Source organism: Podarcis tiliguerta (genome assembly GCF_965153285.1).
Source record: "Podarcis tiliguerta genome assembly, chromosome: 3".
Taxonomy (NCBI): domain Eukaryota; kingdom Metazoa; phylum Chordata; class Lepidosauria; order Squamata; family Lacertidae; genus Podarcis; species Podarcis tiliguerta.
Genome location: NC_139536.1, coordinates 54,440,150 through 54,455,592, shown reverse-complemented (window position 1 = coordinate 54,455,592; position 15,443 = coordinate 54,440,150). Strand labels below are relative to the sequence as shown.

At 42.5% G+C, this 15,443-nt stretch overlaps 1 protein-coding gene across 2 annotated transcripts in view; it reads left to right on the top strand.

The window, feature by feature from the left end:
- Positions 1 to 1,269: 1,269 nt before the first annotated feature.
- MYCT1 (MYC target 1) overlaps positions 1,270 to 15,443 on the top strand; it is a 43,949-nt gene continuing 29,775 nt past the window's right edge. The window contains exons 1-2 of one of the 2 annotated variants that reach the window (XM_083434310.1): positions 1,270 to 1,457; positions 8,323 to 10,883. In XM_083434310.1, coding sequence (XP_083290436.1) covers positions 1,406 to 1,457; positions 8,323 to 8,849 — 579 coding nt within the window. In that variant the 5' untranslated portion in view covers positions 1,270 to 1,405 and the 3' untranslated portion in view covers positions 8,850 to 10,883. Of the gene's footprint in view, positions 1,458 to 8,322; positions 10,884 to 15,443 lie in introns of those variants that run through there. The other variant, XM_083434311.1, reaches the window with a different exon arrangement.

Genomic DNA, 15,443 nt, shown 5'->3' with positions numbered 1-15,443 from the left:
GATCTGCAGTTTTTTTTATTTAAAAAATGCATGGAATGGACAGTCCATATCAATGCTAGCAAAAGGTGGGCTTCACCTCTTTCAGTGAATATACCAGGCTCCCTATTCAGAGAAGTGGGGCAGTGATCAGGAAGAAGGTCTGGGCATCCAGCAGAAACAAAAGTCAACACCTATTCTCCCTTCTTCCCTTTTCCTTAAGAGCTGGGAGACAACAAGAGTCAAGGGTTAGCTTTGTTGCTTCTGGGGAATTGAGGAGGTATGCAGATCAGACCTGAATCTCCCATTCTGTTTTCTTGTTTACAGTAAGAAAGAAGCAAGAATGAGAATGGAAGTCTGGGTATTTCCTTTTCTTTAGGGAACAGTGTCAAAAATGCATCTAAAATAATATTGGAAGTTGTACTCTTCATTTTCAGCATTTGTTATACTGCCTATTAGCAATAAGTTCTGTGGAAGGCGTTTAAATGTTCTTTAAAGCCATTAATATTTATTTAAAGCAACAGCCGCAATAACATGAACATAAAAACCCCAAACATCAATTCAAACAACATTAGATTAAAGCAGAACAAAATTAGTAGTGCCCAAGGTCTAAAAAGGACTGGATGTGTTTTTCAAACAAACAAACAAACAAACAAACAAACAAACAAACAAACAGAACAGAACATACTTAGGCAAAGTGAGCTGCCAAAATGATCAGGGCATAGGCATCAGCTGAACCTCTCTGGGGAGAGCATCCCACAACTGGAACGGCACCACCAAAATGGCACCCACTCACATCACCTCATTTGGTGATGGTGCCCAGAGAAAGGGCCTCTGAAGATTATCTTTGGGTCCAGGATGGAATATATGGGAGGACCCTATCTTTGGAGCTTTAATGGTTAGTACCAGCAGTTTATCCTGGGCTGAGAAACAACAAAACACCTTTCTGAAAAGTGCAACACCACACCAAGTTTAGAGATGTCCAGTCATGAATTCCTAACGTACAAACGAGTCGCCCATGTGTGTGCTTTTGCATAGTTAGGAATGCAGGGTGAGGCTCTCTGTGCAGAGAAATGCTGGAAAAGGAAAAGTAACTCTCCTCTTTATTTTAGGGATGAGCTGGATCCAATAAAAAGCAGAACACAAAGGGATGAAGTATTGTTCTTGAATTATTCACTGCCTAGCCGAGGAAATGACGAGAAGGAAATCGTCCCCCTGTCTCAGGAACCATGTGGCAATCTAAGATAAGGAAAACAGTTGCTAATTTGAGTATAAAAGCAGGAAATGTGATACACTGATTTCCTTTCATGCAAACAGAACAATCTGAGGGAATATGTAAGGGCGTTCTTTTCCAAGTCAAATTTCTAATATACACCAAGTGTTCCACTGTGGATACAATATTTTCATTATTTTGACAATTTTGAATACCATGGATGCCAACAACACCAGTCCTGACAACTTATTGCCGAGTAATTTCTGGGGTAAGTACATATCAGTATGTGACTTATAATTATTTTCATTTTTATATTCTCTCTGAATTCTGTCTCTGTGATACAATTATGTTGTCCGTTAGATGATGTCTTTCTAACGTGTTCATTATACACTTTTGTTATAATATTTTACAGTATATTTTACAACAGGCATAACTGCAAAGATTGTAAACCCTAATATTTTGCTATCCCATTTTCCCAGCCAAGTTTCATTGAATGTGTTCAACATTTTAACAACCATGAGAAAAACTATACGCTATTTATTATTGTTTTGCTTTCTGAGGAAAGAATCAGCCAATTATTAAGAAAACTTCGTTGAGAGGTTTGACTAAGGATTTTTGATCGTTACAACGCTAAGTTCAGAATTACTACCAGCCCTGGTTACATTTTTCAATACTATAAAGAAGTTGTGTGTGTGTGTGTGTGTGTGTGTGTGTGTTTGCTTGGTTTTGTAGACTGGGGCAAGTTTTTCCACATTCCTGGGCTTACTGGCATCCTCATTACTATTATTCTACTAGATCAACATAGAACATCCATTTCTTTTTCAAACCCCAGGATATGGAAAAAGCACAGCCCCTCCCCTGTGGCAATAGCATCAGGCATTCCAGCTACTTTAGCATGAACTGTGAAACGGGAACAGCCTGCCCTGTTTTCTCTTGACATAAGTCTATTTAAGTGTCCAGTGAGATGATGTCAAGAAACATGGGCAGTGTGCTTCCACCATAAACTGTTAAATGATGCTCCCATCCCACAGAGACATTTGTTTGGGGCCCTTATCTTTGTGAATTTCTCACTTCTCTGGTGGCTGCCTCCTTGAGGATAGTGCTTCCCTCACGCAGATTCTCCTTCATTTTGGGAGAGGAGCCCCCCATCCCCAGCATCACATATCCTTCAGGGATCTGGACAGGCCAGATTTAGGTTTGATGAGGCCCTAAGTTACTGAAGTTAATGGGGTCCAGCTGCCCTTTGTCAACTAAGTTACTGAAGTTAATGGGGCCCTTTATATATCCAGCTGTCCTTTGTCAACAACAAATTGCAGCTGGTTTTTTGTGTTAAATATATGCTATATGGCAGTCATGTCCAACCAGTCGATCACGATTTACTGGTCGATCACGGGGTGTCTGTGGTCGATCGCAGTCGATCTGGTGATCCTGATCGATCCCCCCCAAAAAAAAACTCCTCAAAGAAAGCTCAACAACTTTGGTCAATCCAATGGTAGATCACTGCCAGAATTTTTATAGTGGGAGTAGATTGTAGTCTCTTGGGAGTTGGACATGCCTGTTTTATGGAAATTTATGGACCTAATAGGTATCTAAAGCCATTTGCACGCTGTCAGGTGCTGGTGGCGGTTGCTCGTGAGTAACCAGGCAGGACTCCATCCTATTTTTACAGGTTTTATTGGTGCAAACTATTTACAGTGCAGAACCACTGTCCGCCTTAGTCACTTGCAGATTCTGGGAGTGGCCCCTTCCGGCTTCTCCCCCAACATAAGAACTTAGACACCCTAAATCTCCACCTCCCCTCCTTACGTTTCACCCCTCTGCGCAGGCTGGGTGATGGAAACGGCATGTCTGCTTCCTGGATAGCTGGGCTTGGGCTCTCAGTAGCATCTTTGAGCCCTCCCCTTGCTTGGCTGCCCCCCCCCCTGCTCCACTGGAGGTGTGGCTTTCGCCACCATTGGAAGAGGCACTGATCCTCAGAAGTGTCGGAAGCTCTCTGTATCCCCCCTGGCTCCCTCCTCTGTTCTGATGGCAGTTCCCTGACACACATGCAGAATGTAGGCACCCTATACAGTGGTACCTTGGTTTACAACCATAATCTGTTCTGGAGGTCCATTTGTAAACCAAAACAGGTTGTAACCCAAGGCACGCTTTCACCAATGGGGCCTCCGCCCACCAAAAAAGGGTCGTAATCCAAAAAAAGGTTGCAAACTGGGACACACACTTCCGGATTTGACATGTTTGTAATCCAAAATGTATGCAAACTAAGACGTATGCCAACCAAGGTACCACTGTACATAGAAATGAGCAAACCAGTGATATTTTAGGGAGCAAGCTAGCAGGCAGGGATATTTACATAATAGGAGCCTACACAACGCAAAACACTGTTGCTGTATGTAGGTTTTATTTTATTTGTTTTTTATCTTATATTTTAGAAATGTACATCATTTTTTTTCTTTAATTTTTTTGGGGGCCCCCAAGAGAGTGGGGCCCTAAGCTAAAGCTTGCTTAGCTTATACGTAAACCCAGCACTGGATCTGGAGCCGTTTGAGAATTACTGTCCAAAAGGCATGGGGGTTTTGAGATCAGAGGTATCAACAGCAACTGTGATTATCCTAGGTTCGAGGAGGAACATAGATTCAGTCAGTATGATACCCAGAGAGGCATAGAACCCAAACTTTTAGAGAGTTGGACTAGGACCTGGGAGACAAGGGTTCAAATCCTCACCTGGTCATGAAATCCACTGGGTAACTTTGAGCCTGTCTCTGTCCGTCAGCCCAACCTACCTCACGGGGTTGCTGTGCATATAAAATGGAGAGTGGGAAAAATGTGTTTGCAGAGGTGGATTTAGGGGAGCGCAACTAGTTTGCCTGGACTGAGCACTGAGTCAAGAGGGGAATGCCGCACTAAGGAAAGGAAGGTGAGAGGCAGGGGTGGGGAACTAATTTTGGCATTGCACAGGGAATCACTGAAATTTGAAAGCCCCAAGTCCTTCACTGGTGTATGCACTTCTCACTTCTCTCTATTCTGCATTCAAGATATTCTGGACTAGGGTAGAGGCTTGTTGGAAGTAGAGCCACACACCCTTTCTGGAAACACTTTGGAAAATACCATGAGGGACTCTCTGCTGAGGATCTGTAGGGAAGGAGGCAATCTTGCAGATATTTGGGACCTAAATCAGTTTTTGGGCTTGAGCTAACCCTTAATTTCCCTGGGAACAAAACATGCCCCTGGGACCTTTAAAGAGGGATGAACTCAGTAACGGAGTGATAGAGTCCAGAGCAATTTACCCACCTGAACAATTAGGAGTTTTGTCAATTTCTAAAGGGTAAAGTATAGGGACGTGGGTGGCGCTGTGGGTTAAACCACAGAGCCTAGGACTTGCCGATCAGAAGGTTGGCGGTTCAAATCCCCGCGATGGGGTGAGCTCCTGTTGCTTGGTCCCTGCTCCTGCCAACCTAGCAGTTCGAAAGCACGTCAAAGTGCAAGTAGATAAATAGGTACCGCTGTGGCGGGAAGGTAAACGGCGTTTCCGTGCACTGCTCTGGTTCACCAGAAGCGGCTTAGTCATGCTGGCCACATGACCTGGAAGCTGTACGCTGGCTCCCTCGGCCAATAAAGCGAGATGAGCGCCGCAACCCCAGAGTCAGTTATGACTGGACCTAATGGTTAGGGGTCCCTTTACCTTTACCTTTAAAGGGTAAAGTAGTTACCCATTATTTTTATTTTTGGTGACAAAAGTAGCAGTCAAAATGTAGTGGGAGGAATACTGTGCCATATTCATTATACTAATAAAAGAAATCCACCCGTCATTCACATTGCTACTGAAACCAGCATATTGTAAATGTGCTGGAAATATTTGTTCACATATGGCAGGAAAAGGAAGTTGGAGTTCAGTGTATAATGTTAAAATAAACAAATGCACAGCCTTTCTTCTCAGCTACATCTTTCCCAGTCACAAAGCCAAAGTTTTGTTGACCAAATTTTTAATGCATTCTGCAAATGTTACAGGATATTTTGCTGATTGCAATGTCTGCTGAATTTCCGTTTTTTGTAAGGAACACCTGAAGCAACTTGGCTCCACATCAGGCATCAGGCTTGCCAACTTTGCAAAAGCCATGCTGATTGGTGGGTAACCAACAACTACAGGAAACTGAAATGTCCACCTCATATAATTTTGAATATGAACAAAAGTCATAAATCAAGCCCCACCTAGGTCTGTGTGATGTTATTGTCCCCTCTTACTGTCTAATTGCCTTCTGGAATCGTAATTATTATTATTATCTGCTATATTGCATATGGCCACTTATTCTTTATGTGGGGGATAAGAAAGGGTAACATTACAGAAATGGCTTATGACCACTTCAATACTATAGAAACATCGGTAATAAAGGTAGGTAACTACCTCATGACATAATTAGCTTATTTTAAAAATAATTCTGCTGTAATGATTCAGGTTTCAAATGGTTAAGTGCCTTATTTTGAGTATCTACTGAAACTCTAAGAAAGTAGCTTTTCATCTCTGACAATTTCAGTAACAGCTGTTTACTGACAACATTTATCTTAATCTTCTTCCATCATGGAGCTCAATGTGTTTTTTCTTGTACAGTTGTGGTAGAAGTGTTTTCAAGTGCTGTGGATATTCAGTTATGCTTGTGATTTCGCATGTAGCGGGGAAGGAGGGATGCCATGTTTATGGCTGATCCAGACCATATTCCCAGAATGCACTGGGCTAGCTGTAGTGTAGTCCAACCCAGGAATTATAGGAGGAAGACAAGGGGAAAAGCAAGTTCAGGGAACAAGATTACCATTCTGCATCTGCACGTAACTGTTAAGCAGGCAAGTGAGGAACTGTAAAATAAGCCTGCGCATTTAGTCAACAGCCTGAGGAGTTCAGGATCTCAGACATTTCCCTGAATTGTCAGACCTTGACCTGCTTAGCTTCAGCAGGGTGGCTGCACGAGCCCTTAGACCCAGCGGCGGAAGAAGCCGCTTGGGCTCCTATGGGCGGTGCACCCAGGGGCGGGGCAAGCCTCCCATAGGGGCAGTGTGGGCCCTCCAGAGTCTGCCTGCCTCCTCCCACTCAGTTGCCCTATAGCTGGAGGGGAGGCAGCGGGTGGACCGTTTGGGCAGCGTGGAGCCTGCGCGCGCCCAAGCCACCATGTCTCTCCCAGAAGAGACGTGTGGCTTGGGTGTGCTGGAGGCCCTGCAGTGAGTGCTGCCCGGCATTATGTCACCTCCCTCAGTGGTGACACCCAGGTCAGAGCGCATCCACCACACACCCCTTCCTCCGCCGCCCCTGCTTAGGCCATGTCCTGGGACCTAACATGTCTTTCTGTGCCTAACACCATAGCAGAGCAGCAAAATATATAATAGTCAGTTTCTTGTACCTCTAATACTTTTTTAGGACGGGGGAATGTAGCTTGCCATGTTACAGAGCCGCAGCAGCATAAGAAGAAGGAGAGAGTACCTTCTGAAACTTCCCCATGGGAGTTCAAATGATTGGAGCATTGCCATCAACTGTGGACCCAAAACAGGCAGTACTTATCTGGCCAGCCAGTTTTTGTGGCTCTGAGAGCAGCGTGGTGTGCGGGAATCACAGGGCAAGTTTTTAATGGCAACAATTAGCATCAGCTAATATCAAGCTGTTGCTGAAAGGCACAGGAAAGAAACTGGTCACAAAGACTTTTCCTCGTGCAAAGTTGACATTTGGTAGTAATGATTGTGGTGGATTACCATGGGGAAGTATATTTTGGAAATAATACATATCACCTTCCTACAACAGCTGTAAACCGAACTGGCCAAATATTTCTAAAGAAATATATCAACACATACACATCCAAGCCTAGATATGAAAAAGAAATGAGCAGAAATTCAAATATATCCAGAAGAACCAAAGAGAAATTTACAGTCAGAGTCATAAATGCCTTCTTTATTGAGATTGCCAATTTGGTTTCAACAGTTTTTGTAGCTACTTTCACAAGGAAACCTTGTGAAATGAATTGTTATGTAAGAGTGGTCATGTAAGGGTTCAAAATCCTACTAAACGTGTTAAATTTCTGGTGATATCCCCCCCCCCTTATTCTCTTTTTAATGGCTGTGTGGACTGGCAGGGGTGGGGGAGAGTTGGGCTGTGAAACTGATATATTCATTTATGTAGTTTTCCAGCAGAGGGCAATATACTTACACTATATGGATATATTGATCATTCTAAGGAAAAATTGCAGAGTCTGTTGTTGTTGTTATAAAAAGATACAACAATATTATTTTGGTTTTATTTTCTGCAACAGATGGCTAGCTTACTCTCTGACACACTCTCTGATCTAGAGATGTGTGAAATCGCACTCCTGATAAATTTTGCCACACTTATTCACATGATTGAGCTTTCCTGGAAATTATTCACATCAAAGGCAAAATTTATTTACCTCAACTGTTAACTGAAGGCATGTTTTAAATGGCAATATTGTTCTTCTAACTGAAGGGCTTGTTCAGCAGAACAGTCTACTTTCTTACGGAGTACAAACTTGATGTGTGTGGGGAATGCCACTGTGCAATTGGACACATTCTCAAAGGGAGGACCGATTTTTATTTATTTCATATTTTATGTATTTCATACAATTTATTTACCACTTGATTACAGAAAAAACCACAAAGCATTTTTTTAATTGCTTTAAAAAAAGATTAGCCTTTACAAAACAAATGAAGGAAAATTTTCTACTTAAACAAGGACAGAGATACATTCAAAATAATATAGTTTGTGAATACAGAAGTTTGTGAACACACTGACCTTATTTTCTTAATTGAAAAATAATGTGAAAACTGACCACTAAAGTTATGCAAAATTGATGTGATAAATCTTGTACTCTGTTTGGTCTATCTGAGTCAGCAGTCTTGAACACACTTCAAAAGTCCATTTGATTTTGGACTTACAGCTCAGTCAACATGCTTAGGATTGCATTGTATATGAGAAGTACAAGCTCCATCGATGCACAAAATAAAGCTTTTATCCTCCCACACATTTTAGTAGAGTTGTTGTATTTCTTTTCATTGGAATAGATGGCCCTCAGGGTCCGTTCCAACTCTACAATTATATGATTCCCTGAAATATTCACCCCATTTTACTTCTTTTGTTTTAGATCATATGATAATAGCATTTTCCGTTTCTATGGCCATTGGACTTGTGATCGGAGGCGTAATCTGGGCATTGCTGGCTTGCCTGTCTAGTCGCAGAGCCAGTGCCCATATTTCCCAGTGGAGCACCTCATCCTCTAGCCGGCGTCCCAGACCTTCTCGTGGATCTTCTGCCAGCAGGCCAGGATTTTATCGCAACAGCAGCTGCGAACGCCGCAGTAACCTCAGCTTGGCCAGCCTGACCTTCCAAAGGCAAGCTTCCTTGGAGCAGGCCAACTCCTTCCCAAGGAAATCAAGCTTCCGAGCCTCAACGTTTCATCCCTTCCTGCAGAGCCCCCCGCTTCCTGTAGAAACGGAGAGTCAGCTGATTACGCTGGTACCAGCCACCACCACCACACTTACTGGCACCACCACCAACAGCCTATCTCGTCCCGAGTTCCACTGGTCCAATAATAGTCTTCGTGTCTCCAACTCAACACAAACACCACCTCCTGCTTACGACTCTATCATAAAGGCTTTCCCAGATTCTTGACTCCAATTCTTGGGGATGTATGTATATAGAAAGAATCTCAGTTGTATGATTTTCTGTGGGCTCTATGAAGACACCTATGAAGTCTACCATTGCAAGGACCTGCAGTGCGGAGACCCAAGTGATAGTTCTGTGCCCCTCTATGATAGGCATTTGCTGGAGTGAAACCCTGATGTCTCTTTGGGCGACAAAGGCCTTTCTTGAGCTATTATTCACAATGGTATGCAACATCACTGTGTGTTTATATTTGCATTGTAACCACTGCCTTTAGTTTAGATGCAGACTTCATCTAGTCTAACAAATTGACTCATTTCTGAAGACACAGAATGTAAAAATAGTTATCTTTGTGAATATCCTCCAGTTAACCTTAAACACAGTGATGAAACTGCTGTTTTTATTTAGGTTTTCTTTTCTTTTCTTTTCTTTTCTTTTCTTTTCTTTTCTTTTCTTTTCTTTTCTTTTCTTTTCTTTTCTGTCAAAGCATTTTCCTCTGGCCATTTTGATATACAAAGTAAGTAAATAAATCCTACCACTTGTTCATCAGTTGGCCATAAAGGTAAAGGGACTCCTGACCATTAGGTCCAGTCGTGACCGACTCTGGGGTTGTGGCGCTCATCTTGCTTTATTGGCTGCGGGAGCCGGTGTACAGTTTCCGGGTCATGTGGCCAGCAGTTGGCCATAGTGCCATGTGATTACAAGATTTACATGATTTTTAAAAATAGATGTAAATAGCTTAGTATTCGTATTATATTTCTGTGAGCTAAGATCCTTGATTTATGTTTTAAGATCTTTCTAATTGGAACCATTGTCTGATTAAGGCTGCTAGCTTCACATGCTTTCTTAGGAGTAAGTCTCACTGAATTCAGAAAGCTAAACATCAGGGTAGATATAAGAAAAATCTCCTAGAGAAGGGGTTCCCAAACTGTGGTCTGCAAGCTTCATTCAGGTGCTCTGTGGAGTGTCTCTGCAGAACCCTTCCAATTTGAGTTCTATCGAATTCTATGGAATTCAAAATGCGATAGAGTAAAATGCAATATCAGAAATAAAAGAAACAATCAAAACACAATCAAAAATTGTACAGCACATTACATTTGCGACAACAGGCAGGGAAATATAATTCCCAACAACTTCCAAGTGGTCCAGTCACAACAATTTCCAAGTGGTCCATGGGGGTGGGGGTGGGGAATGGGAACCACTGCCCTAAAGCTAAAAAAAAAATGTGTGCAACAATATCAATGTTAACCCCAAGATAAGGGGATTCCTGAGTCAATCCCTCCAATAAGCCTCCTAAGCATGAAATAAAAGAGTTGTGCAAAGGAGAAGTATATGTCAGTCATGCTTCTGCTTTCCCTGTGATGAGTCTTGGTGCTTTTATTGGGATGTTGCCATCAAATCACATAATGTTAAATTTTGAGCTGGTTTCAATGCATTCCAATGCTTGCAGGCTGTCAAAGTTTTCAGTTTGGCAATAATCAAGCCTTGGATTAACCTCATTGTCTATGATACTGCCACTGATATTATTAGTGTACTTACTGTTATTATTAGTGTACCTAGAAATATATCACGGCAATGAAAAATCCCTGAGCCTTTAATTCTGCTTCCATTGCCTGCTGAGATCAATACAATTGCTGTTCAGAAGAGAATAAGATTTCCTCCAGAATACATAGCTAAGTTGTTCAGTCTGTGTTTTCGATGATAATGGAAAAGCTCTTTAAATAAATGGGTTTTTTGTTTTTTTAGTATTTACTTCTGGAAATGTTGCAAATGATCTGTATATAGCTTATATAAGGTATTATCCCATGTATAGCGTTAGTTTTCATAAGGAATTTATGAGACTGCATTATGTACTCTGTTTTCCTGCTATACACAGGATGCACAAAGGAATGTTTTGTGTGTTCAGGTCAGGGAAGCTGAAATATGAATCCTGTGGTTTGTGGTCAGTTGCTTGATGGTATATATTTAAAGACTAGACAAATCTCTTTTTTATCGGCATGTTGGAAATGTTGGGATTTAAATAAAGTCATAAATATTGCTCTATGTTATATTTTTGGTTATTTTAAGAAATATTCCAATTACTGAAATATTCCCTTACTGAATGCCATCAGATTTGTACCCTTGAAAATCTGGCTACAACAAAGCACTGATTCTTTATTTATGCTGTAGTTGAGAACTTGGAGAACGATAAAGAAAATTCCCCAGCAGGACCTCTTTCCTGCTCTTTAGCACCATTGATACTGACAAGCTATTTGTGCAAATTCCCTTGATTAATTCTTCTCCTCCTTGGCAGGAAGGCCCTATGGCAATTGAGCTCCCTATTCCCATCCCTACCTGTCTCTGTTTCTCTTGACTTGTTAGGAGGGAAGAGACTGCTCTTATTTTTTATTATTTAATACATGTTAAGCTGTAGAAAGAACAGACTTGATACCCACAGGGATTCACCAGGGGGCGGGGTGTGCGTGCTCTAAGTAAAGATCCCTCCCTGAGGTTTCTGCATAAAGTACCGTATTTTTCGCTCTATAAGACGCACCAGACCACAAGACACACCTAGTTTTTGGAGGAGGAAAACAAGAAAAAATCTCAGAATCTCAGAAGCCAGAACAGCAAGAGGGATCACTGCGCAGTGAAAGCAGGAATCCCTCTTGCTGTTCTGGCTTCTGGGATAGCTGTGCAGCCTGCATTCGCTCCATAAGACGCACACACACTCCCCCTTACTTTTTAGGAGGGAAAAAGTGAGTCTTATAGAGCAAAAAATACGGTAATTTCTCATTCCCCTCAATTTATGTCCCTAGAAGGTATGCTCTTTGGGCTCGGAAAAAGTTTTCTGTTGTTTTCTACTTTCTGCATGCTTCACTTTTAAAGTACAGTGGTACCTTGGTACTCAAATGACTTGGCTCCCGTGAAAACCGGCTCCTGAATTCCACAAATCCAGAATTGAGTGTTCCGGTTTGTGAACGTTTTTCGGAAGCTGAATGTCCAGCACGGCTTCCGCAGCTTCCGATTGAGTGTAGGAAGCTCCTGCAGCCAATCGGAAGCAGTGCCTTGGTTTTTGAACCATTTTGAAAGTCAAACAGACTCCTGGAACGGATTAAGTTCGAGAACCAAGGTACCACTGTGTCTCTTCCCTCCAAATCTGTACTGCTCCCCTGGCTACTTTATCCCTTCTACTTTCTCCTCCACTTTATAGTATGCCAAGGAGGAATAGGGCCCCCCTCCACAGATGTGAAGCTGCATGGAGATGTGGGTCAGCTGTGTCAAGCCTCTGGCAAGTTCCAATTGCAGCTAGCTGTGTATAATCTTCCCAACTACAAGGAGAGTCATTATAGCCTATTTAAATTACAGCAAGTATAACTAAATTTGCACAAGTATGTATAAATTGAGGGACGTGGGTGGCGCTGTGGGTTAAAACACAGAGCCTAGGACTTGCTGATCGAAAGGTTGGCAGTTCAAATCCCCGCGGCGGGGTGAGCTCCTGTCGTTCGGTCCCAGCTCCTGCCCACCTAGCAGTTTGAAAGCACCCCTAAGTGCAAGTAGATAAATAGGGACCGCTTTCTAGCGGGAAGGTAAATGGCGTTTCTGTGTGCAGCGCTGGTGCTGGCTTGCCAGATGCAGCTTCGTCACGCTGGCCACGTGACCTGGAAGTGTCTTCAGACAGCGCCGGCTCCCGGCCTCTTGAGCGAGATGAGCGCGCAATCCTAGAGTCGGTCACGACTGGCCCTGACGGGCAGGGGTACCTTTACCTTTATGTATAAATTAACATTTGCATATTTCTGGCAAATCCATGTCATATTTTATGGGGGTGTATTTTCCCTTTCTTAGTGAGGGTCTTTCCCACAAAATTATTAGGGCTTCAATAGAAGCAGGTACAGTGGTACCTCGGGTTACATACGCTTCAGGTTACATACGCTTCAGGTTACATATGCTGCAGGTTACAGACTCTGCTAACCCAGAAATAGTGCTTCAGGTTAAGAACTTTGCTTCAGGATGAGAATAGAAATCGTGCTCCGGTAGCGCGGCAGCATCAGGAGGCTCCCATTAGCTAAAGTGGTGCTTCAGGTTAAGAATAGTTTCAAGTACGGACCTCCGGAACAAATTAAGTACTTAACCCGAGGTACCACTGTATAGGGAACTCCCCGGAGGGCCTCTGGAAATGAACTAGATTCAGTCTCTGGGGTGGACCATCCTAATTGTTCCCCCAGGTCTGCAGTGAGGAAACACCTCTCCACATCTAATCCAACCCCTTTTCACACCCTTGGCACAAAGGACTTCTTAACCTATGTACTGAATTCTAACAGCTTATTTTAAAAGCTGGATGGTGTTTTGGGGAGCCCCTTTGGGGCCTGGAAGCAAAGGCAAAGATTTTCTTTTTTAAAAAAAGGAAGGAAAGAGTGATGCAATAATTTTCTTCTGAACTTTGCAATCTAGGGATTTTAAAATAATACAGCACTGATGAAATACAGTACTTAACTTCTAGACATACATACATAATCAGGCACAATGGCTGCTTATATTTCTATTGGTAGCACTTTATTTCGATTACTTTAAAGCCACAATAGCAAAGTGCTTTCTCCATGCATGCATATAGCTTTCTCCATGCATGCATAGACATTGTTCAGGGACATTGTCCTTTATCTCCTTATAGGAGCAGTCAGTGGTACAGCACTCTTCTCCAATGCTCCCAGAAACACCTCCTGCAGGAGAATGGAGATCTATATTTAAAATATAGTATTCTGTACGAAAGCTGAAGTCACTCTCTCGTACATGCATCTTTCAAGCCTTATGTACAATTGGCCAGAACTATGGGGTTTCCTTCAAGTAGAGAAGTAGTCCTTCTCAAGCCTACTAGTCACCGCTAACAGGACTTGATCCTATCATTCCTATTTTCCCTGCCTTACAAGTCAACATACGGGGGGTGCAGAGCAAGTGACCAATAAGCCAGGTTTCGGACATATGCAGGATGCCATCCTTAACCCATTCTGTCTCCCATGGAGGTAACTTTCATAACAGGTGTAAACATGAGTAGGTTCTCCCCTCCTATGAGACAAGATTGACTCAGGGAAGCCATGTTCCTGTGGATTTACGCAAAGCTCAGGCTATGTGAATCAGGGATCTTGGCAAGGTTAGTGAAAAGAGCTGATATTTTGGAAATGTGGTGACATTTAGGGCTGATCCTGCACTTGTTTACTCCAACTGAGTTCAGCGTTGGGCTTCCGTCAAAGTAAGTGTGCCTAGATTGTCAACTTTAGAATCAAGCAGTTTTGTTTGTAGCCATTTGTGAGTTTTATTTGAATTTTAGTGTTTTGCTTATTTTAAATGAGAACTGACCAGCTCTTGGGGGGTTTTATGCATTGATACCTGGCCACTGTTCTGAAATAACTGATGAATGAGTTTGAAGTATAGCTTATTAGCTCCCCAAACTTTCCTATGTAAAGTTTGATGTTGACTATTCTCCAGATATTCTCTGCCTACTGAAAGCTTGCTAGCTAAGTAAATTCTTCTTTACCATGAAGAGCTGAAAGTCACTCAGAGCATATTCAAAATGCAATAAGAAGCTAATCCATGAAATAAAAGCTAATCAGAAATAAAAGGTAATAAAACAAGAAACAAGGAACAAGGAACAAGGAACAAGAAATAAATTTGAGTTTGGTAAAGCAATCATAAGCAAATTATCTGTGGTAGGCAACAGAAAACATACCTTGGCATAGGTTCTTAACCAGCTCAGCATAGTGAGCTCCACATTCCTTGATACACTCATCATCAGGAAAGCCATCAGAAAGAGAAAGGATTAGTAGGAGAGGAAGAATAATGGTCCAGAGCGCCATGGCAAATTTGACCTGTAGGAAAGGAGAGAGAAGTCAGATGTGACTAAAATAAGATTGAGCCTTGATTTCAATTCTTCTGAATCTCATATGCCTTAAGGATAGTCTGTCTGTCATTTGGCTTTGACCATGGAAGGCAAATCTTCATATCTATAAACAAGGCATTTTTAACTCAAAGACAGTGACATGCTCAAGGTCATCTGGTGAGCTTGCCTGTGAGTGAGATTTGCAATATAGTTTCCCATGTTCAGATCCAGTCCTCAGTGCACTACATTATCAATGATCAGTTGACAGCTCATGTGTCTGATCTGGTCTGCCAAGTTTTCTTCTGCGAATCCCCAGCCAGGCCCTCAACCTAATTTGGCAGTAATGGCCTAAAAGGGTAGAGCACACCTGCACAACCAGAGTGATTTTCATCCCCACCATGCAGTTGGGTTGGGCAAGAAGGTCTTGGCCTTTTTGCCTAATCTCAGCACCACAATGGAGACAGAGATCACCCCTCCCCTTTCTCATCAGTTGATTGACCTGATGACTTGGGAGAGGTGTTGTTTATCAACTACACCACAGAATCTGATACACAAGATGAAATCAGACTTCTATCTAAGACATCATGAAGAGAAGGATTCCAAACTGCCCCAAGAAAAGTGATCTGGAAATGTAACCACACTGTCTCCCATCCATATTTAAAACCCAAGGTTGAGTGCAAATGGCACAGATTGGCTTAAAACCACGCGTCCTTGGCACCATCCTGGCCAGCATTTTTGCAGGTCTAGTTCACTAA